This window comes from Nasonia vitripennis, chromosome 5 (genome assembly GCF_009193385.2).
Source record: "Nasonia vitripennis strain AsymCx chromosome 5, Nvit_psr_1.1, whole genome shotgun sequence".
In the NCBI taxonomy this organism is placed as follows: Eukaryota; Metazoa; Arthropoda; class Insecta; order Hymenoptera; family Pteromalidae; genus Nasonia; species Nasonia vitripennis.
In genome coordinates, this window is record NC_045761.1 from 2,541,395 (window position 1) to 2,568,032 (window position 26,638).

At 43.1% G+C, this 26,638-nt stretch overlaps 2 protein-coding genes across 20 annotated transcripts; one reads left to right on the forward strand and one right to left on the reverse strand.

The window, feature by feature from the left end:
• Positions 1–23: 23 nt before the first annotated feature.
• On the reverse strand, positions 24–19,339 carry LOC100123214 (HECT, UBA and WWE domain containing 1). Of its 9 annotated transcripts, none has more exons than XM_031931747.2 (31): positions 18,783–19,339; positions 16,671–16,746; positions 16,131–16,589; positions 15,765–16,052; positions 15,410–15,681; positions 15,049–15,325; positions 14,341–14,979; positions 13,449–14,228; positions 12,928–13,371; positions 12,260–12,846; positions 11,944–12,181; positions 11,478–11,852; positions 8,609–11,406; positions 8,355–8,496; positions 7,658–8,268; positions 7,318–7,574; positions 7,069–7,221; positions 6,663–6,995; positions 6,398–6,584; positions 5,784–6,327; positions 5,530–5,707; positions 4,899–5,457; positions 4,147–4,786; positions 3,542–4,076; positions 2,926–3,438; positions 2,567–2,842; positions 2,102–2,478; positions 1,887–2,020; positions 1,634–1,799; positions 1,353–1,543; positions 24–1,273 (listed from the first exon to the last, which is right to left on the reverse strand). In XM_031931747.2, the coding sequence occupies exons 2-31, from the start codon at positions 16,713–16,715 to the stop codon at positions 1,171–1,173; spliced, it is 13,101 nt and encodes a 4,366-aa protein (XP_031787607.1). In that variant the 5' UTR covers positions 16,716–16,746; positions 18,783–19,339; the 3' UTR covers positions 24–1,170. The 9 variants fall into 9 exon arrangements, with proteins under 9 accessions (XP_031787607.1, XP_032456471.1, XP_031787613.1 ...); XM_032600580.1 differs by having other exon boundaries at positions 35–1,273; positions 8,361–8,481; XM_031931753.2 differs by having other exon boundaries at positions 35–1,273; positions 7,658–8,187; positions 8,355–8,481.
• LOC100216456 (ubiquitin specific protease-like) lies at positions 18,538–26,541 on the forward strand. Of its 11 annotated transcripts, none has more exons than XM_032600085.1 (9): positions 21,506–22,082; positions 22,216–22,301; positions 23,029–23,217; positions 23,512–23,753; positions 23,833–24,068; positions 24,155–24,693; positions 24,773–24,965; positions 25,050–25,350; positions 25,425–26,535. In XM_032600085.1, the coding sequence occupies exons 3-9, from the start codon at positions 23,040–23,042 to the stop codon at positions 25,803–25,805; spliced, it is 2,070 nt and encodes a 689-aa protein (XP_032455976.1). In that variant the 5' UTR covers positions 21,506–22,082; positions 22,216–22,301; positions 23,029–23,039; the 3' UTR covers positions 25,806–26,535. The 11 variants fall into 11 exon arrangements, with proteins under 11 accessions (XP_032455977.1, XP_032455981.1, XP_032455980.1 ...); XM_031931633.2 differs by having other exon boundaries at positions 21,865–22,082; positions 22,216–22,471; positions 25,425–26,541; XM_032600086.1 differs by lacking the exons at positions 21,506–22,082; positions 22,216–22,301 and adding an exon at positions 18,538–18,873.
• The last annotated feature ends 97 nt before the right edge of the window (positions 26,542–26,638 follow it).

Genomic DNA, 26,638 nt, shown 5'->3' on the forward strand with positions numbered 1-26,638 from the left:
TTTGTACAATAAAACAATGTTGCTGCATTATTGATTTTTTTTTATAAGAAATACAACATTCAATTTATTTGAGCGATTCCTAAGCAATAATTCCCTAACAATGTCAAAAGGAGCCGAATGCAATTACAACGTGTTTACTCCTCCGTGAGGTATCATTGACGCTCTTGGATCGTAGCTGTGTATCGGTTTAACTGTAAACTTTATTTACTTAGATTTCAAGAAAAAATTACACTTCTTTTAACATCACATTTCGAATTATTAATATTAAAATGATATCAGTTAAGTTTTACTATATCTATTAATATTAATTAATAAAAATTAGAATTATTAATACTAATAGTGTACAATCATTCATAACTCTCATGAGAAACGGATTAGTTAGATTTTACATTGCAATCTCCTTGGCTTTTTTTTCATATCTTGGTAAATTAGGCTTTCCATTTTCACAAAAATTATCTTTGTCTCACCCACGCTCGTAATTACTCATTCAAGTTATTATTTTTCACATCTCTCACTTTTGTGTAAAACTTTTAAGGAAATTCTTTTCTTACATTTCTCTCATTCACACACACTGTAACTATATGCAAACTATGAAATATTTGCTGTTGCAATATATCACCAATGATTTTCTTTCGAGTGCTGTATATTACAATCTTGATCTCTTTGGATCAATTATGATATTCTAGGACGCCTATTCAGCTCCTTTAAATAGAAACCTTATTGTAGAGTCTTATATGTGATTAGCCTTACAGTTTAGTTCTCCTGTTCATTTTGCTGGGAATTATCGTTAAGTGCCTCTCTGTCTTCCTATATTTCACACACATTCTCCCAGTTCTTTTCAAAGAGCGTTTTCTCAACAAAATAAACTCTAAATCGAGTAGTGTTTTTTTTAAAGTTATCTTCAATAATTACACCATAGTCGTATATATGTATACATATGTATATATACATATATATGTACACTGTAGTATATGTATATACACATGCGTGTTATAATATATGCATGTACGTTGATTCCATTATTTTTAAGAACTCGATTCAGGATCAAGCACAGTTCATATTTGTTACATCACGCAGATATATAATTTACTTCGTCGAATAGGCTGAAGCAACACATTATAGAAAACAAATTTGCGATACAAGATTATGATCTTTTTCTTTAGCAAAAATTTACGCAAATCCGAATCCTTCGCTGCATTCGTGAATAGCCTTTAATAGATTGCTGCGCAGCTTGTCGTACGTTTCGTAAACAGGTAAGTCTAATTGGTTGAAACTGAAACAAAATAAGATATACTTAGTGCGTCTCGTAAAGCATGATATTTATAATCTAATCATCTAGAGTCTTAGCTTACCATGTATGAGCTGACGGCAATCTATCCGTCGACCGATCATCTCGGTGAATTTGGAACTTCTGCACGCCATTCATACCCTCAAGAGCGCCGAAGCCTTGAAGCGGAACTTTCGATGTTCCCGTAACAAATTGTAAGAATTTCGCTCTATCCGCTTGATCAAATCCGCGTAATGCACGCCAGAACCATTGGATCTGCAAAGAAACAAAAGCAGAACAAATTTAGTATTGGAATATTTTTTATCACGACTAAAAAACTAGAACTTGACTGATTGTTGTATATACCTGTAACGATGTTGGGCTGTACTTATGGTATTCTGTGTTGGATTTTAAGTCTTCGATATCGACATTGGGTAAACCACTAATTAACAATTCGAGTTCTTGTTCATTAAAGATTGAAATAAGTCGTTTGGGAATTATGTCATAGAATCCTTCCAAGAACGCATTAAGTCTGAAATGAAGGTAGATTATGAAGTGTTTCCATTTTTAACTAACTGTAAAGGAGTTACACATGAAATTTTCAAAAAGATATACGCACTGTTTACGAATAGCTCCAGTCATTTTCATCTGACAGACTAATCGAATGTATTCCAATTTCGTTTCTTCCGTGACAATGATGTTTCGCCCATTTGGTATTAAGTCTCGTACGTCATTGACGCCGAATTCATTAACCTGCAATAAGCATTATTGTAATTTCAATATTCTTACTAACCTTAATATTAGTATTAGTAAAATAAAAAATATATTACAAACCTCGGCTGAGAACGTTAATTCGTATCCCAAATCTGAGATGTTATTTTCAGTCAAATAAACAAGGCCTTTGTAGAAACTGTAATCCTCGCTTTCCATGTCGGTGTGTTTCACAAGAATACCAAGTATGTGTTTGTAAAAGCTACGCGTGAAGTAGCACTCCAAGAGCTTATTGTCGTAGATGGCTTTCGCTATTACTCTACCGACGAATTTATAATAGCACAAATGATTCGGATTGCAATGCGATGAGGAGTTAATCATGTACGTGACCCGATCTCCAGGACTGACGGTGAACAGAGCATACATAGGGTTGAAGATTTCTCTCGAAATGATGACATACCACTCACGTAACAGACCACCAGCGTCTTGACCTTCTTCACCTACATTATCAATAAAGATTGAAAATTGAATTTCAGATTTGAAACAATTAAGAATATTGACTAATTATATACCACAGCTATTACGAACCTTCGAACACAATGTAAAAACGGTTTTTCCATTCATCAGCATTCCTGCGATGAAGTTCCCTGAATGAGTCTTCAAATACGTGACTACGACGCACGTGAACAGCAAGTTCCTCTCTGCGAATGCCTTCGTCCATTCGTTCTAACTCAGTTCTGAAGTATCTTCGTTTAACATCGAAATCAAGAACTCTCGTGTGGTCAACTAACACGGAGAATGGTCCATCCGCCAGATGGGTCGTTGTTTGTCGCAAAATTTGATTGAGAACAGTTCTGTGTGTTTCTGAAATAAAAATAAAAACAAGTTCAAGTATATCGCCATGACAATAATTGTGCATGTTTGCTAAACAGATTAAAAAAGCTTACCGGCAAACTTAAGGAATTTCAGCTGGTCTGGAGGAAGAACCTTTTGTACAGGAGCTGCGTTCGCGTCCCAGGTGTGCGGAGCACTGGTGCCAGTTGCCGCTGTGGTAGCAGTACCCGACGCAGTGGCAGCATCGCCCTGATTTGTACTCTCGTTTTCTGAGAAGATGGGCGAGACAGGCGCAATATCCGCTACAACGTCGAGATTTTCTGCGGCATTGTCGTTGTTTCGCTCACCGCGCGATGTGCTCGATGACGAATGAACGAGGAAGAAGGCTTCAACGGCAGGTTGTAGTACAAGTACTGCATGATGATCTGGTGTGTGTTCAAGTTCAAGTAGACAAGCACTCAATGTTTCCCACAGACTGTCAAGTACAAGGCTTTCGCTCAACAGTGGCAACTGCGACTTGATGTCTTCTTCGCTATTAGCCCGAGAACTCGACGGCATTGGGGTGGCAGCATCGGAAACAGGAGCTGCTGGAGGCGTAGCGTCTACAACTGGCGTAGGAGTTGGAGCTAATGAAATATAACAGAACAATATAGTTGAGTTTCTTTAAATACGAAAGAAGTCTCAGGATTGCATCAATTTAATTTTATAAAGTATGTGCGAAAAACTAACCTGGTGGTGTCGCTTGCGTTGTATCCATAGCGATGGTATCGACGTCAGCCGTGCTCTCGTTGTTTGCATCTTCGCTTGTTCCGCTGCTGGTTGGTGCCGTTTCCATAGCTGTTTCTCCTGCTGACAGCGGTGCAGCAGCAGCAGCTGCTGCAACATTTGAGGCAGCAGCGTCTTCTTGAGCTTTTTTAGTGTTTGCGTGACGTACGGCCTCTCTTATCTGCACAATAACCTTGAGTATACGAAGGAAGAAGGCTTGACTAGAGGTTTTGCTGACAAGTGTTCCCATGGACGGTAGTTGTAGATCGGTTCCAGCTTTTAATTTCGTGGGTGCTGTTATGACAACGCTGTCGTTCGTAAATCTATCTAAAAGGAAACCTCTATTCGATCCACTACCGCTAGTTGAAGGCTGTTCTTCTAGAGAGTTCCTCCTATTTAATTCGCGATTGAGTACCTTCAGTTCCATCATCAAATCGTTTATGTGTTCACAGACCATATTTGCTAGTTCCATCGCACCCTCCAAAAGTAATTTCAATATCTGAAACAGAACAATTTGTTAAAAATATCACAATAAATTGTAAAACAATTCAAAGGAAGTAGAGATTTACCAGCTGACGAGTCGGATCTGGACAATGTGACAAATTAAGCAATAACGCAGTCGCGTCTTCTAATCCTTCTTCTGAGCAGCTCTTGCTTGTCAGTACTTGAACGGCGAGCTTAATGTGACCTTCGGGTGCAGCAATGCTCCAGTCTTTGCTGGTATCGCTTGGCTTTTTGGTCTTGGCGGCTGCTCCTTCTTGTCGTCGGTAAGGATGTACTTCAGTTAAACCAATCGATATTAAAGACAGCAGTCGCAAAAGTTTATCCGTCAATTGGCTGCTTCGCTTTATGACTGACCAATGCAACATCGAGATCAGTTGACCGAACGCTGAAGCTTCGAATGATATAACGGATTGTTCTGGTTCGCTGCCTAAGTTCGTATTGGAGTGGGTGCGGGCCACGGATTTTCCCTTCTTTGAGGCGCACGAGTCCAGTCGAAGTATCATATCCCAGAAATCAGGAGCATCACTTTTGCCGGGCTTTGCTGTGATCTTTGGTTTGGCACCAGTTTCTTCTTTATTTGTATTTGATTCTTTCTCTTTTTCCTTTTCCTTTTCTTTTTCCTTCTCTTCCGTTTCTTTCGATTTTATTGGGACAAAGTATGCAGGGAAACTCTTGGCCAATGATATCAACAGTTCCAGTGTATGCCTATGTACAAATGGTAAAATTAGAATATTCGAAATTTTTATATCATCCCAAGTATTGATCATAATAAAAAAAATAATAATAATAATAAATAAATAAATAAATAATAATGTACCTGCAAACAGTAGGTGCGGCTTGTGGATGAATAGTAATGTTGTGTCCTTGTCTCTCAGATTTTTTACCTCCATGTCTCATTATATGGAAAACATTAGCCCTGCACCCCAATGCAGCATCAATGCTGACGTTTAACCAAGATTGTGCGTTATTTCTAGTATCGATAGCTTTAGGTGAACAATAATCCATGCTTGAATGACCTCCTTTCCTTTTGAATTTGCCACCGAACTCAGCAAGGGCGTCTTTGTTTTCATCATTACTTCTTTCCATGATATTCAGTAGGGCTTTTACAACCCACTCCCTTGTGCTTCCATGATAGCATAGATTTCTGATCACTCTGTGAAGTCTGAGGGTATTGATTTTTGGTTCGTCTATGAATAACAAAACTAATAAACAAGCCATAGATTCATGATCAAGTAATTGTCTTCCTCGGAGTCGAAGACCGGCACCGGCCATTGTTGCTGGATAAGCAACACCCGCATCACCTCTACTGTTCCACGAGTTCCACTGAGCTCGCTGTGGCATTGTATGGATCGCATATCGTGTTGCAGGTCCTCGTACTACAAAATACAAATAATTTATTAAGTATCATCATTATTTTTTACGAGTATTTTTATTTCAAAAATACCAACCTCTACTCGAGTTTCTTAAGATACTTGAAAGAGCGTTGCCTTGACTAACATGACTGAGGAATCGCTCTTGCATCATATGTCTGTTTCGGGCTTCCCATTCTCTTCTTAGATTTTGAGCCTCCTGTGCCAAATCAGGTGGAAGCACTGAAATTTGTGATTCTTCCATATCCGTGAGAATCTATAATACGAAATATATAATCAATTGTGATTTCAAAAAAGGAAAGTTTCGAGATCATGAAGAAAAAAATTAATACCGCTTGTCGAAGCGATGGCTGAAGATTCTGGAAGAACGCCGCTGCATCGACGGGATCCTCAGGATTGGCCGAGGCTGCAGCGTGCCTCTGTTGTTCAAGACGCTGTTGTGCCAACACCTCTTCTTGAATAGCTGGTGGCAAAGCGGCCAAGAATTCGGGATTTACTTCAACAGGGCCCGCGAGTTCTTCTACAACTGAGGCCTGAGCTCTCTGCCTGATTCTTTGCAAGCGTAGCTGTTCCGCGATGACCTCATCACGCATTTCCTCAGGTAAGGCCGCCAAGAACGACGGATCGACACCATCAGGTAGTTGTTCCTGTGATTGACTAGCTTGTGGCGGGGCTTCTTGTGTTGGGGGTTGTGGTTCAGTACCAGATGCCTCATTTTCGTTTGCAGCTGCAGAGTCATCACTTGATGGTTGTATTTGAGCATTATCTTCCTGTGTAGCTGTTTGAGCAGTCGACTCTTGCTGCTGTTCTCCAGTTTGAACTGTGTTAGTAGCATCTAGCGCTGAGGAACTGTTCTCTTGATTTGTAACATTGGCACTAGAAAAATAAAATTTCATTAAAACAAAATCTCATACTCTAAAATAATAAATCTTTAAGTTGTACGTACTTTCTTTCGCTGTTAGCTTCGGCATTGTCTTCATTTAACAATCGCCTTATCCAGTCAATAGGTACACTGTTCTCTCGTGATAAATCATTGCTAGAAGTATCACTAAAATCGACAAGTTCACCTGCTGTCCATACTTCAGAATTTTCCGTCGTCGAACCTCCTTCAGCTGGTCTTTCATTTTGTTGCCCTAATAATAAAGTTTAAAATGTTGTAGTATAAAAATATTAGCAAATTATTTGATTAATGCAATATTAGGCATGCTTACTATGTCTCCTCATAGCTTCTGTAGTTGATACACCAAGAACAGAATCGACCAAGCTTTCCGCAATTTCGGTAGCTGTACTAAGTTCTGATGCTTGCGATTCTCGGACTTCAGCTACTTGTTCTGGTGGATTCATTGGACGATCTCCTTCATCCTGTACTGTCACTTCCATCTCTCCAATAATTTCTTCGTCAGTATGCAATTCTTGGCGAACAGCTTCAACGACTGCTTCAACCGCTGCTATCAACTGCCTAGAATCGTCTCTTTCTGATATAGATGATGATGCTCTGGGATCATCGATAGGATCATCGATTGGTGGGGTATTGGGGACATCACCTTGAAAAAAAATCATGTAAAATTTCACTTATTTCATTCAACGAATAATTAATTAAAATATATTTTTACATACTTTCTGTAGCATTGGCACTAGTGCTGCCTTTAGTTTCCTTATTTTTTTCTGCTTCTTTTTCAGCTGCTTGTTGTTTTTTGTGCTTCTCTTTTCTCTCAGCTAATTCAGCATTCCTATACTTCTCCAAGCCGGGAATCAACTTATATACAACACCTGTAAGAAAAAAGTTAAAACAATTTTATCGTCAAAAAAATAAATGAATAAATAAATAAAATAAAGACTTTTGTAGAAAAAAATACAACTACTAACCAACACAACAATCTGGTTGAGAATCTCCATCAAGTAGTTTGCTCTCTTCGATCCACCAGTGCAGAGCAGTAGGAATATTATTGAGGGTCGCTGCAAGACTCGGTCCAAACAAGTAGCCAGCTTGATCAACAAAATCATATTGTTCGTCATCTTGATTTGTGACGATACCTAACCCGTTGTCCATGACGACAACTCGAGTATCTCGGAATGAGGTAGCTAAAATTTGATTTGCCGTTTGCGCTGCTGGTCCGAGTAATCTGAAAACAGATAAAAGCATATTAAATACAGGAAAAATAATATTACATCATGAATAAAAACATTAATTTATGCTTAAATATACCGTTGCAAAATAACAGGTGGGTTGGAGTGGCGAGGATTTGATTGCTGCACTTGGTATCTGCGTTGTCTAACCATTCTTTGGGAACGATTATTACCAACAGCAACAAGGCTAGCATGAGCTACGAGTACCGGATGAGAATTGATACCGTTGCTCTCAGATCCCAGAGGTGTATCGCCGACCAAATCGACTGAAAAGGGGAAGTTGGTGTTCCAGGGTAGACTTTGTCTACCGGAGGCCGGGGCCGTCGCATTCATATCTTGGTTGTCAAAACTGTGCTGGATCATGACCACATTGCTATCATCACGATCAGCTGTCGGTAGCATGCGGAAAAGGCCCTCGCCAACATCTTCGTAGAACTGTAATCCATCTTCCTCAAAGTTTGACGACTCCTCCTCTTCTTCCTCCTCTTCCTCATTCTCCTCGCCATCATCTTCCTCCTCTTCTTCTTCATCTTCATCGTCTTGTACGTCGTCCTCGTTATCATCTGATGGGTTGCTATCAGAGTCCGAGTCTGAACTCATCAGATCCTCCTGTGAAGGCAAGGATTGAAAGGCTTGCGTGAGAATTAGATCGTTAAAGATGTTGGTTAGCAATGCCAAACTTGATTCATTCTAAGGATTTAAAGAACAAAATCAAATTGGCAATGCCAGAAAAGTTCATAAATCTTTAGAAAGTTAAAGGTAAGGTGATGATTTACTCTTACTGTGGTATCACGTGCTGGATCGAAGTCACCTTCACCGTCGCGCATTGCGAGGCTCTCTTCTTCAATATCCATCGGCCGGTGTGGACGAGAAGTTGGTTCTTCCGCCACGGCCGATCCATCTCTGGAAAACAGTACACTACTTGATTATAGATATGCATTTTACAGTTAATTAACATTATTAAACTTTTAGTTTCATAATAACTTTAAAAATCTTGCAAAGACAAAGCCTTGTGTGTTGTGATCCTTACCTTTCAAGCAGTTGATCCATAATGTCCTCCAGAGCTGCTTCGTCGCCTTCCTCATGCTGCTGACTCTCGGAAGTAGGCTCCAAGCTCTCTGCGTTCACTGAAATGTCGTGTTCCGTATTTTCTGCGTCTTCATTCGCTTCTTCACCGACAGCATTAGTTGCCTCAGAGGTGGTCGTCCCGGTCTGCTCACCGATAGGCTCCTCCTGTGCATTCCTGCTCTTTGGCTTCGGAAATTTGTTGTTAACGGCACCAGGCATCGGCTGGTTTATAATTCTTGATAAAGTTTCCAACGGCTTGAGTGCAGCATTAATTGTTGCAGCCATGTTAGGGCTCGAGAGATCAAGACTGTGCGGTATCTTGGCAAGGTCTGTGATGATACCCTTCTTCAGCATTATTCTAACGATGTAGTTTACGTTAGAGTACTGGTTGTGCACCTTAAGAGGAGCACGCAACGGTGTGTGCGAGGTAGGAGGACAGCTATCAATCATCGTTGAGATGAGACCAATAAGAAGCTGCAGCTGGGCGTGTTTTTCAGAGCTTTCGGGCATGGCGAGAGTTCTCGTTAAGGCTGCCTTGACTTCGGCGACCAAGGTGCTTTGGGCATCAGGAGAGTGATTGCATGAAGCGATGGCGGCGATAAGCATGCGCGCCATGTTGCTGCATTGACGGTCGCTTGAGTTCTCTGGTAGTATGGGTAGGAGTTTGTCAAGTAGGAATGCTAATGCTGTGGTATCCTCAAGGATCATTTCACTCTGTCCAGCGCGGTAGGTATACTCCGTGATGAGGTTGGCGATGGCTCCGTACGAGCGCACCGATTCAGCCAACATCTTAAGGATTGCGGATTTAGCGAGAAGAGGTTTTTTAGCCTCTTCAGGCTCAACTTTACCGTTGTTACCGACATCGGTGTACATTTTTAGAGGAATGATCTGTGAAACTTGATCGTCGTCGTCGAGAGGGTCGTTAGTACCCGCCGTTGCAGCTGTGCTATTTCTCAGTAACTCTCTTCTAGACGACGATGTAGCAGCAGTCGTCGAGGAGGTTACATTGTTGCTTGTTGGAATAGTGTTGTTCTTTCTCTCGGGACTACCAGCGGGTGGCGTCGTAGAGTTTGCATCTTCCGGTAGTACTGGTACAGGTTTAATCAAAGCATTGAGGAGTTCATGAATCACATTCACTGATACCTCCTCAACCATGGGTAGTGACGGCGAGAGATTTGGAGGTAGAGCTTTGACGATTAATCGATTGTCTACATCGTCGCGCTTGAGCACGCTGATGTCAACTCTCAGTATGTTCTCGCAAACCTGTTTATAAACGTCTGGGTTGCGACATACAGCACTACTTATCTGCCTAGTCATGAATAAGATTTCTTTATAAGCAGGTGGTATATTACTCTGAGTACGCGAACGCACAACTTTTTCCATCGCCAAACCGAGTGTTAATGGCTCCTCGAGGGTGTGTCTTATCAGCAGTGTACTGAGAGTTATGCTGCCAATAAAGCTACTCGCCTGTGTCATGTCGAGAAGCAACTTTACCCCGCCTTCTCTAGCGAATACTTCAGCATTTTTGTAGTCACGTGTAAGTCGCAGACAGACCTTCATTAATGCGTGTAAAGCATCTCGATCCACTGGTATGGCGAGAAGATTGACACACGCGCGAACTATACTTGGAGTGACGTTTGGATCCAAACCTTGAATTACCGTGTTTCTCTTGTCCTCGTTATTAGCGCTAATACTAGCTGCGCCAGTGCTGTTGTCCTCGGTGTCCATGTTAGAATCCGAGGGAGCTACAACAGTTGTCTGTGTGTTGGAATTATTTGCGGCTTCCTCGCTATTGGCAGGAGTAGTAGTGGTCCTGAAGCCCATTGTTATAGGCCTGCGATTGTCGCTGTCCTCATTTACTTGTGTCATGCACGAGAAGGTAATCTGGTACTTGCGACGACTGCAGGTTATGCGAACAGTGGGTTCCCCAGCCCAGTAAGCATCGTTAATTATGCGGTTGTTCATAGACGAATATGGCATCCACTTGCCCGAGCTAAGATCGAACCATTTCCAGGTGCGATTCGTCACTTTGTGCATCAGTTGTTTTCGTTGCGTGAGTACTGCAACCTTCTCTAAGCGGTCTATAAGTAACAAAAGAGGAGCAAGCCACTTGGGTGTTTTCGTCGACTGAACAGGAGGGGCGTTGTCTTTAGATGCAGGATCTTTCGGCGGAGGTACCGGGGTTTTATTTTTATTTGCCGTGAGCGGGGATTCGCTGACCACGAGTAGCCGTACGAGCTTGTCGAGAATGCCACACTGCTCAACGATCTGGGCACAGGGAACTCGCATCTCCTGGAATGTACCCTCGAAGAAAAGCGTGTAGAGATAAATGCGACCAGCAACCTTATTGGCTTCTTCACATTCGACCAATCGGGTGCCGGCATTTTCGTCTTGAGACTCGGCAATGTTGCGTAGATGGTCAATCAAATCGCCTATTTCCTTTATCAATTGCTTAAGCATATTATCACGCCAGTCGTTTCCATTACGCTTGGTAATGGTCACCAGAAGGTCGCATACTCGGTATACAGTATCGGGCATCAGATCTAACAGACTAAGGCATTGCTCCAAAGCACTGTGAGTAAATTCATCGATGGTTTTGGTTGTTTCCCGAACAGGTTCTTCAATGCTCGTAGAGGCGGCTGCTTTTTGCGGATCAGATTCGTCTAGCGACATTGCAATGGCTTGCATCATCTGGTCGTCGTCGCCCATTTCTAGATCCATTATCAGTCCTTGGCCGTTTGCATCCCCAGTAGAAATATCCTAAATTAGAATTTATTCTTTAATAAAATCCATTAATTAACCGATATTTTTCAGTGCCAAATCTAACTTACCGATCTGCGTAAAGTAGCGGGATTTGTAAGGAGATAGTCCGTGGCCTGTTCAACCGTTAAAGTGTGTAGCAAAGCCTCGATGCAGTGAGCTCTGCTGAAGCCCATGTCCATGAGCTGTCTTAAGTGCTCTGCATTAACATCGGCTTCAGGTTCTTCACGACGTTCGGTTGTTGCACCCGTTCTACTGGCGCTGCCATTAGCACTAGCAGTGGTATTTGTTCCCTCGGCAGTTTCTTCTTTCTCCGTACGTTCTTTGATAATTTTTTCTCCTTGCAAAATGTGACGCAAAATCGATAGGATTGATTCTGTCATACGTGGACCATAATTCTTTAAGGGCTTTTTACCCCACATTAACATTACAGCCTCGAATGCTTTCTGTAATGGAATAGTATGCGTTATAAAAATTGCGACAATAGTTATAATTTTATAGAAAACAAACAAAAATATGCGTAGAAATAAAAATTACCTTGTGAATGTCAATAAGATATTTGATAGGGTCAAACGGTTCATACGCTTTGTAGAGGCCTGTACATTTGGGAGAAACTACATGAGGAGAATCCAGAATGGCTTTGGGATTCACCATTTTCTCTAGGAGCATTAGCCAGACATCTAAGAACTCGCCGGTTCCGTCTGGTAGATCAGGATGTTCTAAACCCTCTGATAAATCGAACTGGCCGCCTGCAGATAGGGCCCATCGGAAGGTTCTATAATCAATAAAGTAAAAACGTTAAATATAACGAAACAGTCAAATTATCATCGATCAATATAAAGTCACGACTTACGCAAAGAATGCGTTTTGGCCTCCCAGTTTAACGAACTTTTGGAGCATCAAATGATAAGGATGTCTCTTCTCATCGAACAGCATTGGTGAAGTGAAGCCGACCGAGCATATAAGGAAAGTAAGCTTGAATTTGGGAATAGGTGTAGGTGGTAGCTTGTCATGTGACAGTCCACGCATCAGCAGACAGTTGAGCGCCGTAGCAACGCTGCGGGCAGCCTGCGATGGCAAGGTTGGAATGAGCGGCGATTGCTGTCCACGCCTCTGCCTTATGGGTGAACCCATGCATAACTTAACGAGCAGACCAAAAAGCTCAGCAAGTGCACGACCAAGTCGTGATGAAGCACCAAGCAGAGGTCTGATGTATTTAAGTTGGTGAGTACTGGGCGAAGTGCGACCGGTACCCGTTGTTGTTGTCGTAGTTGTTATCGTCGTAGCAGTGCTAGTGCTTGTACTTGGCTTGCTTTCATCAACTTCCATTGAGACAGGTGGAGGATCTGTGCTCAAAGCTTCCATAGCTGTAGTCATACCATTGCTGCCCATGTCCGAGGACGCCGTGGTAGCCGACCAGTTAGAAGACTCTCCTTCGTTCTAAAAGTAAAATAACCATATTGCATATTAAATATTAAACGGTTAAAGTAGTAAAATCTTAGACAAAGATGATTCACTTACTCTCAGTTCAGGAGGCATTAGCTTTTCCATGTCCTCCTTACCGAAATCACAACCAGCGGGGATGCTATCATCGCTGCAGAGCGCTAGCAGTAGCGTGCTCTCCCAGACGAGAGACATATAGAGCTCAGACAGACCTTTGAGGACGGTAAGTCCAAGCTCGGAGCCCCAGTGGTTCATCGAAAGGTTACGTATTTCTGACTGACCGGTTCTACAGACGTGCACGAACATGACAACGTAGCCGTGAGCGGCATTCATTGCATGCAGCAAAGGTGTGGCCTTGTCGCTAGTAAAAGCTGTTTCAAGATTAGGCGCAGAGGCAAGCTCGTGTAGAAGTACAGAACCACCTGGTGATTCCATATGACTGTGCAGTGGTTTCAGGAGGTTTAGAACTTCGTTTAACTGTGTCAATCCAGTTTTTAATACCAATGGTTCATGAGCCAGGTTCTATAAAAAAAAATATTTTTAATACTCATTTTTTATGCATATAATTTTCTTTTTGATTATAACGGTTATTGACTTACCAATATGCTCTTGCAGACAGAAGCAACTGCTTGTGCAGCTTGAGCAACGGGATAGTCTACCGGCAGATTGGGTAATCCCAGGATCGACAACAATGGTACCAATCCCTTTTGTGCAACGAATTCTCGACAATGATCGTCGGTCGAATTGTTGCTAAGAATCGCATCCACGAACTTCATCACGTTGTGTATGTAATCAACCAGCGCGATTGGAGTTTTTTCCCTCGGTTGCGGCGGAGGTCCAGGTTGAGCAGGAGATGGTGATGGTTGTTCCTCTCGTTGAGGATGTGAACTGGTGCTTGCCTCCTCTTCATCTTCCTCCTCTTCGTCGCTACTACTGCCTCCTCCAGCTCCGGCACTGCCTCCAGTATCGCCTACACCGACTCCAACAGATTGACCTGAAGACTGGCGGTTGGTGTTGTTGGTGTGAGAAGGTGAATTATCAGTTTTGTTGGCAGCTCGCCAGCAAACGTAACGCGCGTCACAGCCCAGAACGCAGAGCTCTTGCAAAAGTTTGACAATAGCGGCCATGGCATCGGCTTTAAGACTCGGCTGATGCCGCATCAGTTCATCCATGGCGTTTCCGAGATTGGAAGCCGTGTCTCCCAGGGGATCCGCGCTACGTCGTCGACGCATAGCCGAAAGGTAAACTGGCGAAAGTAGAACTTTGAATATGCGCTCGAATGGACGTCGTTTCGTGAAAGAAGCGAGGCCACGTTGGTTCAGGCACAGAGCGCTGAACACGTTGGGCAGTGAACCGAGAACTTCTCGTGTCGCGGGAACCTGAAAGAATAAATACAAAAATTATGTAGAGAACCAATACTACTATCGTAAAACATTTTGGTTTCTATACATAAAAAAATAATAATAAAAAAATTGCCTTTTTTATACTTACGTCTTTATTCAATAGAGCATGCAGTACAACATCAGTTAATCCGTTGTCTTGCAAGGTGGATAGAAGAGATGGTTCTTGAAACACGTAAACTGTGACAACATCTGTAGCAAGCAAAAACAATGATGGTCCATAGTACTCTGAATTGCTGATGATGTGTTTGAGTGAAGATGGCAGTGTTCCTTCCATAATATGTCGTATACTGTCCGAAAACGTGGGATCTTGAATAGCCTTTTTCAAAAAATTTAGCATTGATTTAAGTAAAGCTGCTCGTTGCGGCAAGCATGTCTTTCCGTTTTTAACAGCCACATAATTTTGTGTTGTGGCTGGTTTGTTCTCAGTTTTGTTAGAACTCGTATTTTCATCTTCGGAAAATTCCATAGGGTTTGACGAGTCTTCGCGATCGTCCAGCTGCTCGGTGCTTCTTCGAGTCGTGCTCGAACTGGCGGATTCTTCTGTAGCAGGTTGAGGGGCTTCAGGAGTGTCACTGTCCGGTTCAATTTCGAACGGCTGCTCTTTTCGGCAGACATTGACCTCCATATCGAGTCGCTTTATGAAACTAGCTAAACCACTGTGAGCTTGGAATCCTTGCATGTCTATGTTAGTTATTAAGTCTATAACTCTCACAGCTCTAGTAACAAACTGCAATAAAGATTATTTAATTAGTAAGCATAGAATATTTTGACGATCGTAAGCAAATATTTTACATACAGTGATGTGCTCTAATTCTTTGCCAGGCCAATTAATAACTTTTAGAAGACTCTCCATCATTCCACAGCTGACGAGTGCCTCCCCGCCAGCTTCGTAGCTGGCAAGGTGATAAAGAAAACTGAAAAGTGCCGTAGCCAGCGGCAAAGGGAAAGGTTGCCCATCTGGTTGTGGCGATGTCAATGTCGTGATACACGTTCGCACGAGTACCGGCAAAAATCCGTGATACGAACTCGCTCCAGTAACATCGATTATCATATTTAATCGGGAACCTGATTTTCTGTAGAAACAAGACAAACGGATTTGAAAAATTCTTTTCTTTTTTTATTGAAAGAAAAATTTAATTATTCAGAATGCAACTCACTTTGGGTGATGTGGATTTCGATCCAAGTGAATTATGCTTGTTAGAGTCCGCAGCGCAGCCGCCCGAATTTCAACGAGGTGTGGGTGGGGAAGTTCCAATAATTCTACTAGTTCCTCAAGAAGTCCAGCATGAAGGAGACTGTGTGCATTTTCTTGGAGTGCGCTACTATACACGAGTACAGAGAGCGCTTGCAGTCGAGCTTGAACGCACTGTAAACGTCGTCGATAATCCGAAAAGCTATGTGCTAACCTAATGTGTGTTAGAAGAGCCATCTGAAAATGAAAAGTGATCCTTGAAATTCTGTCCCTAGTCCATTAATCATTTATTTACGCAGATTGAGAAGATTTTTACGTACCTGACGTTCCTGAGGTACGTTATAAACTTTTAGTAAGTCGTTCATAATCTGCGCCGGGGTTTTGCCAAGTTTATCTACATTTTCGATGTGTATATATGTTACAAGATTTGTCTGAGCAGTCTTTTTTGCGCTACCACTACCAGTGGTGCCACTGGACGTTTCTAAAGCTGATGTGTTATCAGCATAGAATTCGAAATGCAACGTTGTTGCACTTGCTGGGAAAGGCTTTTCTGGATGTTCTTTACAGCAGTCTGCTAGGCCAAAACCATTTTCCTTTCCACCCCAACTCTGTGAAGCACACAAATTGTGTTAGAGCTCAAAATAGAATAGACATTGAAATAATTTGTATCAATTAGCAAGACTTACCTCTGCTAAATGATTTAGTCGGCTAAGTAAAGCTTGTCTTTTATCGCTGTTTAATCTTGTGATAAAATTACTTCGTTTACTGAACATGTACAGAAGATTTAGAACACCAAGAACTACAGGCATGTCACAACTGGACAGCAAGGTAACAAGATGTTCCATACTATTATACAAGTGTCGTGAAAAAGAATGTTCTATAAGGAGCGTAGTAAAGTGGAGAACCCAGAGCAACAATTCTTTTGTCTCTCTGTTTTGCGGAAGATCACAGGCCAGCTCCCATGGATTATCAGGGCTCTTGGCAGCTGCCTCCTCCAATATACTATCGCTAAGGTCCAAAACATCAATCCAGTGGAAAAGTTCACATTTCCCAAAAGTCCAGGCATCTATCTGTTTCAACTCCTCCAACAACTCTGTGTGTGAGCATGAGCGCAACTTGCTTATCAAAGCTTGGCACTCTGCCGGCTGTAATAAGATTTTTTTTTTTGAGTATTACATGTTAACCCTCATAGACCACGCATCATTTAGTACTGCATGACAACTCACCACTTCAGAAGTGCACTTCTTCAGTCTACTCCTATCGATCTTCATTTTGGTAGTGTTTTTATCAAGAACTTAAAACCTGCAAAAAAAAAAACACAAACGAGCGTTATAAAACCAGTGACGAGGGTTGAAATCACGTGATATTGTACGTCCTCTCAAGAGTACACCAAGATGGAAATGAACTTTCTTCAAAAGTGACGCGCGTGACGAAATACGCTGATAAATCATGAAAACATTAGAAATAATCATAATTCAGCGGGGGACACAATCGTCCGGCCAAGCGATTGATAAATTCGACGTCGATAATACGCGTTAGCGCTCTAGGCTCTTTTTGCACACACACTCCTTTATCTCGCGAACAAAGACTCGCAAGCGCTCCGCGAGGGAGAGAGAGAGAGAGAGCACTTATACTTACACTTTGTCCGGCCGAAAACCGTCGGAGATATTTATATAAATGCCGTTCGATCGAGCGGCGAGATTTGCGAAAGAAGCCACGCACCGAAACACATCGCCGCGCGCTGCTCGTCCCTTTTTTATTTGCAAACTGCAGAGTCACTCCTAACCTCGCGGCCGCAAGTATATCACCGGAAGAAAATGCATCAGGTATCGCGCGGATGTGTGTATACACTCGAGAGCGAGAAGAGGGAGTAAAGAAGGAAACGCGACCTCCCGAGGAAGGTGGTCGGACACCGTGAGCTCGACTGAGTCTATCTGCCAGAAGAACTGTACGGATACAGCAGCAGCAGCAGCAGCAGCATGTCGGACCTGTTCTATACTGGTACTTATGCGCGCGATGATACCGAGGCGAATTTTTGCTGTGTGAGAAAAAAAGATTGAACCTAACCTTTCGATTTAGTTATATACGCTGTACATATGGCCTCGGTGGTGGGGGCATGCATGTAAGTTTTACGCGTTATTTAGATACTCGGAAGAAACTGTAAATGGCCACTAATAACGGGAAAACAGCGCGAAAGAATGGAAAAGGTCATTAGTTGCTCTTTCAGCGCGTGTTACGGACTCGCTTATATCTTCTCGGCCAATGCGTCGACGAAAGACGTCGAGATGCTAAACAGATGTCAAAATAAACATGTTTTTTATTTCCAGATGGACGTTCGCGGTTGGCGGCGAGACTCGGATTTTTGGAGCGTGTAAGCCTGCGTGTGTGGGTGTTCGTATGAAAGTATGCGCTTTTCTGCAGCAGCATCGACCTAACCTATGCATCGACTCACTCTATCAGGGGTTTATTTTTAATTGGAGCAGCGGATCGAGAGATAAAAAACGATGACGAAATCGGCTGTTTCGTTTATTTGGAAGAGAAACATGGCTCGATACGTCTCAATAAGCCGAAGGCAGCCTGTTAATTCAGAGAATAAAGTAAACGCAACTATAGACGTTATGTTTACCGATGGGGGATCAATACAAAGAAAGGTCCAAGATAACCGGATCGCGGCTGAACTTGAACGAATTTTTCAAGCCAGCGACCGCGCATGAATCACACTCTGCTTATAATATAATCCAATTTGCACGTAGCAGTTTCGAGAGCGTAAAGCATGCTCTGGAGCAAATCAAGTTTCGCGAAAGGCCAATGGCAAAATAATTCAGAGGAAAAAAAAGGCCAAGCCGACGTCTCCCCCAATACGTTTCAACGGTAATAAGATCTGTAATAACGCGCCTCGAAGTTGGAAACAATAAGCAACACACCTACGAGACGTGTATAGCCTACATGACTCTCCACTCGAATAATAATACTTATAATGCGCAAAAAGTGTGCACTGGTAGGAGAGGACGGTTCCCATTGAAAAAATGCCCCGAGATTCCCAGATAAAGCCCGAGAGCACGGGATCCGCTTATCAACAACGACGGCCAGTATGATACCTCGTCATCACCGCGGACGGATGTATCCCTTGACTTTCTCTCCGTATTTGCGGAGAGCCTTGTGCCGTGAAAAAAAGAGGTAACCTAACCTATGTGCGCGAGCGAGGCTTTTTAAGTGAAAATATCCGACAACTTCCTCTGGATCCTCGAGGTGAGACGAGTCAAGATTTGTTCGAGTTCGACTAGCTACGGTGTACTCGAGAAGGGCCTCCTGGAGACGCAAGATTGCATCGTACTCACCGAGCGGCGACCTTGTTGAGGTTCGCGGTCGTCGTCCGCTTGGCGGCAGGCCTCCTCTCCTCGCGGAAGTGCTCTTTCGTCCGCAACTCAGGTAAACAGGACGCGGCGCGCGTCAGCATCAGGGGCATCGCGCGGCCCTCCCTGCGTCGCTGCACACCACGATCCTTCTTTCTCTGTCTCTCGCTCCTCTTCGTTCCTCTTTCTCGTTTCCAGCCGTTCCTATCCGTACCTGCACCCAATATATAACTCACTCGCTCTTCCTTCCTTCTCTCTCGTCGAGAAGATGCTGCTGCTGCTGCTGCTGCTGCTCGCGCGTGTGGATATAATATACGCTATATATACGTCGCACTCGCGGAGTCTCTTAGTAGGATAACGACGCTCTCGGAGATGACGCGTCGATGGAAAAAACAAAAGGCTGCTGCTGCGGCAGCGCTACTCTCTCGAGCTGCTCCAGGCACGCTCGTCAGTACACTGCTCTGTAGTTCTTCTCGTCAGCGCTGATGGTGATCGTCGTCAGCAGCGCAGCACCACCGTCGTCCACCGCCATTTTACAAAGCAGTAGCACATAAGCAGTATAGGCACAAGAGTGAGTGAGAGAGAGAGAGAGATGTATAGACATATGTATATGTATATAGTCGAAACGCGCAGTAGCAGTCGGTTTCTAGCTACACCGCACACTCGCACACCAGCAGGCGCTCTACAGCAACTACCACCAATGCACACGTGAGCTGCTTTGCGTGACGACAGGCACCGACGAGAGGGGGGGGGGGAGGGCAGAGCTGCTGCTGGCTATATCCTTTGCTGATGCCGTGTGGAAGCTAATGCTGGCTGACTCCTATACATACGAGTCTGAGAGAGACGTCTCTCGTTTTTCTCGGACTTTGGGAGACTGTCTGTCTTCGTCGCGCGTCGCCGCCGTATAGGTAGCCGAGGTGCGGAGGAGAGGAAAAGCTTCTCGAAGTCTCCGCGCGCCTGCACCGCACCAGCGAGATGCATACACGCTGCTGCGCTCTCCTTCTCGTTTATTTTCCTCTATTTCCTCGCTCTGCAGCTGCGTACCTTTCTATACGTATATACATTATCTGTATCTCTTGGCTCTTTTTTCTCTCTCTCTCTCTCGATCCGATTGAATTTTTAATCGAGTGAAAACGGAAGATTCTCATCAACCGTCTACTCCGCTTTATCTCCACACAATCGCGCATAGCATATCCCCCTCTTATTCGCGATAGTCGCGGTGCTGCGTGCTAGAACGCGCGCAGTGCGGATACGCCAGTTGGTTCCTGTCTCGTCGCGCACTGCCACACATACGTACATACATACATACGTACATGCGCGTATAAATGAGAGTCAAGTCATTGCGTTCGGGAAATTCCGGGCTCTCTTTGTTTACAGCTATATTTGCGTTCCTCTCATTTTCTTCCTTCCTCTCCGTCGGAGAGCGAAGGAGAGACTGAGAGAGCATCAGACGTGCGTAGCGCACAATGCCCCCGAAAATCCTGTTTTTCTTTGTTCTCTCCAGGTCTCTCTGCAGCTCTCTCCGTGACTTTTCGTATAGAGAGAGAGAGAGAGAGAGAGAGAGAGAGAGGAGAGAGGGAAAGTTTCTTCTTCATTGGCAGCGAGGGAGTCGGACACTTGGGATGCCCTACTGAGAGTGTAAAACAGCACTGGTGGGTGTCAGTCATGCCTTATTTTGCTCCCGATGTAGATGGATTTGCGATTTGGTTTGTTTGTTGGTATTCCTCCTCGACGATGTGCGTAAGCGAATAACGATTTATCTTCGGAGGATATATTGCTTTAATCTAATTCGTGTCGATTGATCAAATAATGGTTTGACCTAGTTCTGCGCTTTATTAATTTACTCATCACTCGATATAAAGCAGTTTCTGGAGAAGCGACGACTCGTTATAAAGAGGCTCTATTTTATTTATAGAACATTTTCAAGAATCGAGAAATGCGGTTTTTCCCAGACGAAAATAAATATGAATACGGTTCGCATATTTATCCAGCCAGCTCTTGTTGCAGCGACGCGACGATATCGGCCAGTTGAATTTGAAAATACATTTTACGAAAAGTCGATTTGAACGATTCATTGGTATCGCGACCGTCAGGTCATAGCCCGCGTTACTGTGACGCCAGTTGATGCGCGGTAAATTTGAAACTATTTTGCAATATCGAGCTGATCCTTCAGTTGCAGAATCGTATAAGCCGAACATTTTCTTATCTTCAAACTTTGCAAATTCCAAATGGTCGTTTGCGCGCGATACCCCGAGCCAAGCTAAAAATATAATCCAGCTCTATAATAACGGGATTTTTTAATAAGAGCATATCGCCTGCCAAACTATCTCACGAGCGATAAACTCTGAGACGACTCGTAAAATCAGTCCCTATCCACTTCTTTGCATTATAACAGCCAGACGCGCAATCGTCGGCCAATGGCGTCGCTCGCGCGGACGGCAGCAATGGCAATACATGTATACATATATATATATATAGTGCGCGAATTCATAGTCGGCGCGCTACTCGTCGGTAGAAAAGAAAACTGACCGAAGGACGCCCGCCACCGCTGCCGTCGCATTTGCGCGTAGGCGGCTCGATTACTCGCGATTCTGCGTGTATACATATACGTATATGTAGTCGCTAGTATTATATATATATAGGTATGTAGCTATACAGACGCATACAAACACACGGGAAGCATAGTGCAGCTGGTCAGTGCGTAACGTAAATCGGCGAGTATCATAGCATAGAAGCGCGAGAGAGAGAGAGACGGTGAATATTTCGTGTGCGCCGTATAAACGTTTTGTCGAACGGGGGGGCAGTTGTCGCGGAACAGGTGGTGAAGGATGTAGCGCGCGGAGCGTCACTCACTCCGGCCTTCTCGCTCACCCCCAGGTCTGACTCTAAAAACCAACAATTCGCTCGCTGCAGCGCGCGATTTTCCTCTTTCTCTTTTTCGCGAACTGGTAGTGCCGCCGCCGCCGCCGCCGCGCGTCTCTCTGTGTGCGCGCACTATAGGTATACATATATACGCGCGATCAGCTCTTGGGCTGTGTATGTGCGTGCATAAGTATAATACGACTATACGAGAGAGAGAGAGAGAGAGAGAGAGAGAGAGAGAGAGAGAGTAGCGAGTAGCCTCAGAGCTCCGCTGCAGAGCAGCTCGTGAAAAAAGAAGTACACGAGAGAAAAGAGTCGCGGCTGGAGGAGGGCTTGCCTGGCGGTGGACAGTCGTGCATATACAGAGCCCAGTCGATCTCCTCTCCCCGACGATAGTTCCATGACTCCGCTCGGCGACACAGAGTGAGTACCTCGATAGCCCCAGAGCGTGAGCCCCCCGAAAGAGGTGCGCCTATTGCTCTCTTACACCCTTATACTCTTTTGCGTGTGCGGTGTACTGCTGCTGCCGCTGCCGCTGCTGTTACCGCTGCTGCAGTCGCGCCGGAGTTCAGGGAAGCTGTTGTTGCCGCTGCTGTTGTTGCCGAGGAATAATCGAGGGATGAGCAAGAGGAGCTCCGCCAGGTCGAGTCGTGCTTGAAAAGCGAAAGAAATAAAGAGGGAGAGAGATAGGGGAAGGGTGCTCTTGGTGTGAAAACATGGTGATAGTCGCGCTAAAGGAGTGCCGTCCTCTTAGATGTTGACAAGGAAAAAACGGGGTACTGTGAGTCGTCTGGAGAATGTAGTGGCTAAGGGTGATTACTTTGACTGTCAACATTATTGATGGAGTATTTTATTCATATGTATACACAACACCTTATCTTGTTCTTCACTCTTCCTCGACTCTCTTATTCTTGTGCGCGTAGACACCCATCTCATCCTTCTTTTGGTTCTCTTCTCTATATCTTTATCTTTCACTTTATTCTCGGAGACACTTCGTTTTTGGTTTTTCAGTTTGTCACTGCTTTCATCATTAACAGACCGGGCTAAATCATTACCATGCTGTGCTGTCTTTTGTTCGTCATTGTTTTGTCTGGTTTTTGTTTGATTTACTCACTTCGTAGAGCACATCCGACGAATTTTTGTATTCAGAGGTCCAAATATTAATATGATTTCGTTGATTGTAATCAAACTTGATGTTATGCAAAACAGCCTTCGTAACAAAATCTACAGATAATATTTATACTCAAACCGTATGCGTAGTTCTTAGCAATAATTCCTTATTTCTGTTCTTTCTGAGTATATATATTTGAAATTATCCATTAAGTACTTTGGCAGAGGCAACAATTATTGACATTGGTTTTCGTTGTAGATCAGCGGAAAATGACAGTATTAGAAGCAGAGGAGGATACTGATGAACGGCCGAACCCACCAAGGAAGAAACTTTGCCTCTCTCTTTCGGCTTTGTCAGAGAGACGCAATCAAGGAATCAGCAAAAACAAATCTGAGCCTCAGCCAGTTGGACGGGCTAGTACTAGCCAAATACGTCCCAATCATCCAAGTAAGATATTATTTGTTACAACTTCTCGGCATCAATAAAAATTTGTTTATCCATTCCTTTGATTGATTCTTGATGTTATCTGTGGGTTATGAATTTCATGATAACTCTTATCAACTCTATAAGTCCATTTTATCATGAATCTATACATTCAGTAATCTTGCTCTACCTAAGTTTCATCATTTTCATTCAGTTTCATTCAGGACATTTGTCGTGAATTTACTCAAAATATCTTGTTTTTGTGTAATTCGTATGCAAATATTTTATTAGTTCTGTAATGTAAATTAATTTTTGTAGGTTCAAGCAAAATGTTGAATGATTTCCAAAGGCTAGGTAGTAATCATCGAGATGCTGGCTGTGATGTTACATCAAACGTCATAACTGGAGGCTTAAGAATAGCAACTTTGTGTAATTTAGGCAATACCTGCTTTTTGAATAGTGTACTTTATACGCTGCGATGCACACCATCTTTCTTACACAACCTTCACCACCTAGCCACAGATTTATCTATTGTCAGTGAAAAACAACTTCAAACAAAAGTATGCATACGTTTTATTTTTTCGTAAATTACAACTCCGAAACGCGTTCTTTAAACGTTTTTTAAATAAAAAATTACAGATTAAGATATCATCTTTGGGTAGAACTGGTATATCAAGTACAACAAGTAGTAGTCGTAGCTGGAGCAACAAAGATCTCCCATCATTGACATCCGCAAGTGCTGCAACAGAATTGAATAAGCCTCGAATTCAAGTAGCCACTGAAAAGTTGCATGAGCTTTTCATGTCATTAAGAGAATTAGAAACGAGAGAAAACAATGAACCTTATCAGCCTGATGCATTTTTACAAGCTCTTAGGTGATGCATCTTTGTATTACTTATTTAAATATTATTAGCAGAGTAATCATTATAAACGGTATAATTTTACAAACTTTTTGTTACAGAGAAGTCAATCCAATATTCGAGGGCAACCAGCAGCAAGATGCGCACGAGTTGCTCGTCTGTCTTCTCGATAACATCCGCGAGACGTTCCAACTGCTCGTCAGGCATCGAGAAAACCAGTTCGGCTGGCGGGCCGATGGCAACGGTGGCACTGGTACCGCCACGCAGATCGACTTCCTGCGAGATCGAGCGACTCAATCAGAAAGCAGCAAGCGCGGAAATCGTAAGTCGCAGAAGCAAAAGAAGAAGCTGACAGGCAGCTCGCTGCGAGCCTCCAGTGCCAGCGGTATCATACAAACAACCTTAAACGGCATCAAACCGCCTGTGGGTCAAGTGCTAGAGAACGGCAGTATTACGCCGCCTATCAGCAACGGCGAGTTGAGCAGTCGACTCGAGAGCAAAAAGTGCTTTATTTCGGAGGACTTCGAGGGTGTCAGTCTTCTACGTACCACGTGCCTGGAGTGTGAGCAAGTTACCGAGAGGAAGGAGACCTTCTGTGACATCTGCGTGCCCATCGACATTGATAGGTCGAACGAGAAAGGTAATTTCCACTGTCATTGAAACTTTCAACAACACAGAGTCTAATAAAGTATTATTGCATTCGAATGTGTGGTTTCTAGATGAGGATGGAAAAACGATGGATTGTAGCGCAATTTATAAAAAAGCAGTAGTGACAAGCGAACTGTTATTTGATAAAAACAAATATTGGTGTGCCACATGTCTTCGGTACAATGAAGCTAGACGAGCCGTTTGTTTTCCTTCATTACCGAGATTGCTTGTTCTACAATTGAAAAGGTTTTCCACTGCAGCAGGGTAAGCATCATGATATAACTGATTGAAAAATAATGCACTTATAGATAAATTTCATGAAAATTTGTTAACTGTTTTGTATTGTAGGTCAATGGAGAAAATTAATAATCACATGCCAACGCCACTAACCCTCCAATGTTTCTGCGAAGAGTGCAACATCATTGCCGATCAGTCTCGTTACTCTGGTTCATTTTCAGGCTCCTCGCAGAGCAATCAAAAAGAACCTACCCAGCGTCACGTTTATAATCTGTACTCCGTGATAATGCATCAAGGCGCAACGATGACAGCTGGACACTACGTTGCCTATACACGTGTACCTGGCGAATCAGCTCACGCTGAATATAAGGAGTGTGAGGGTGATATTCTTCATCGTCAACAAAATTCTCAGGTAAAGCAGAATTCATAGCGTAAAGTCTGTAGACGTAGAATAGAATAAAAATTTCATTCGGATATGTTCAATAGCAACAGAATCATCATTCGTCCAGTGCTCATCACAATGGTCATCAGGGTTCCGACAACAGTAAGATCACGTATTTCTTTAGCTGTTTCGGCAACAAGCCTAACGTGAACGAAAATAAAGATTCGGCGCAACGAGGCAAACAGCAGCAAGGTTGCCGAGGCAATGAGTGCTGCGGCATTAAGCAAACTTCGCGTAACGGGACTGGCACCTGGCTTGAGTGCGATGACGAGGCCGTACGCGTGATTCCAGAGCGCGAACTTCAGGACAAACTTGCACCGAGCTCGAGGAATTCTAGCACGCCCTACCTGTTGTTTTATGTGAGGTCTACCACATCGGCGCCTACGTCAACAACAACAGCTACGGCGACGACTATGACGACTTGAAGTACTTTCATTTAATCCTTCTTTTACTCAACGCATCACTCAGAAGAAAAGAAAAACATGTATATAAGTAAAGTTGTAGCTATTTTAAAGATGTACATGAAAGAAGCACGATGACGATACGATATTAATGTTAATGCTTTATAAACAAAACAACGGTGACTGCGTTCTTTCTATACTTTATAAGCCTTTTATGTTTGTATCTCTCTCGATCTGATATTTAGAAAAAATCACGCGACGCGAGTGAATCGCCGAAACCTAAAGCCGCGAGTCGTGTGATATTTTTACGAACTGAATTTAGATTGGACTTTGTTTTAAGAATCTCATAATTACGATTTTAAGTTGCTGTATAGAATTCCTAAGGCGTTAGGGACAATGTCCTTTTTATGGAACACGGACATTGGTGTAAATGAATATTATATATGTACGCGTGTCCTAATACAAAAAAAGAATCACCCTTACAAATAATTCGTTAGAGTGGCTTTAAGGCTGACGTGTGACGTCGCGAGCTAGAAAAAAGTGATAAAGGTTCAAGTTTATTAATTCAAGGCCTCATGTCTGATTATAGTGTTTGATTTTTTTAAAAAAAGGAACAAAAAATAAGTCAATTTCTTGTTTTACAAAACTTGATCTTCCCTTCTGCGAGATGTACAGATGCATCTTTCGTTCGTGAAGACTGGTTTCAGTCTCCAAATTGTAAAGCCATATTATTATAATATACATAATGTCAAAACAGTTATCAGTGCATTTCTTTATTGATTCAAGAGTGTTAGTATAGCTTTCACTTCTCACTTTCTTATTTTGATGATCTCCATAATTAAACTGTGTTTCTTTTT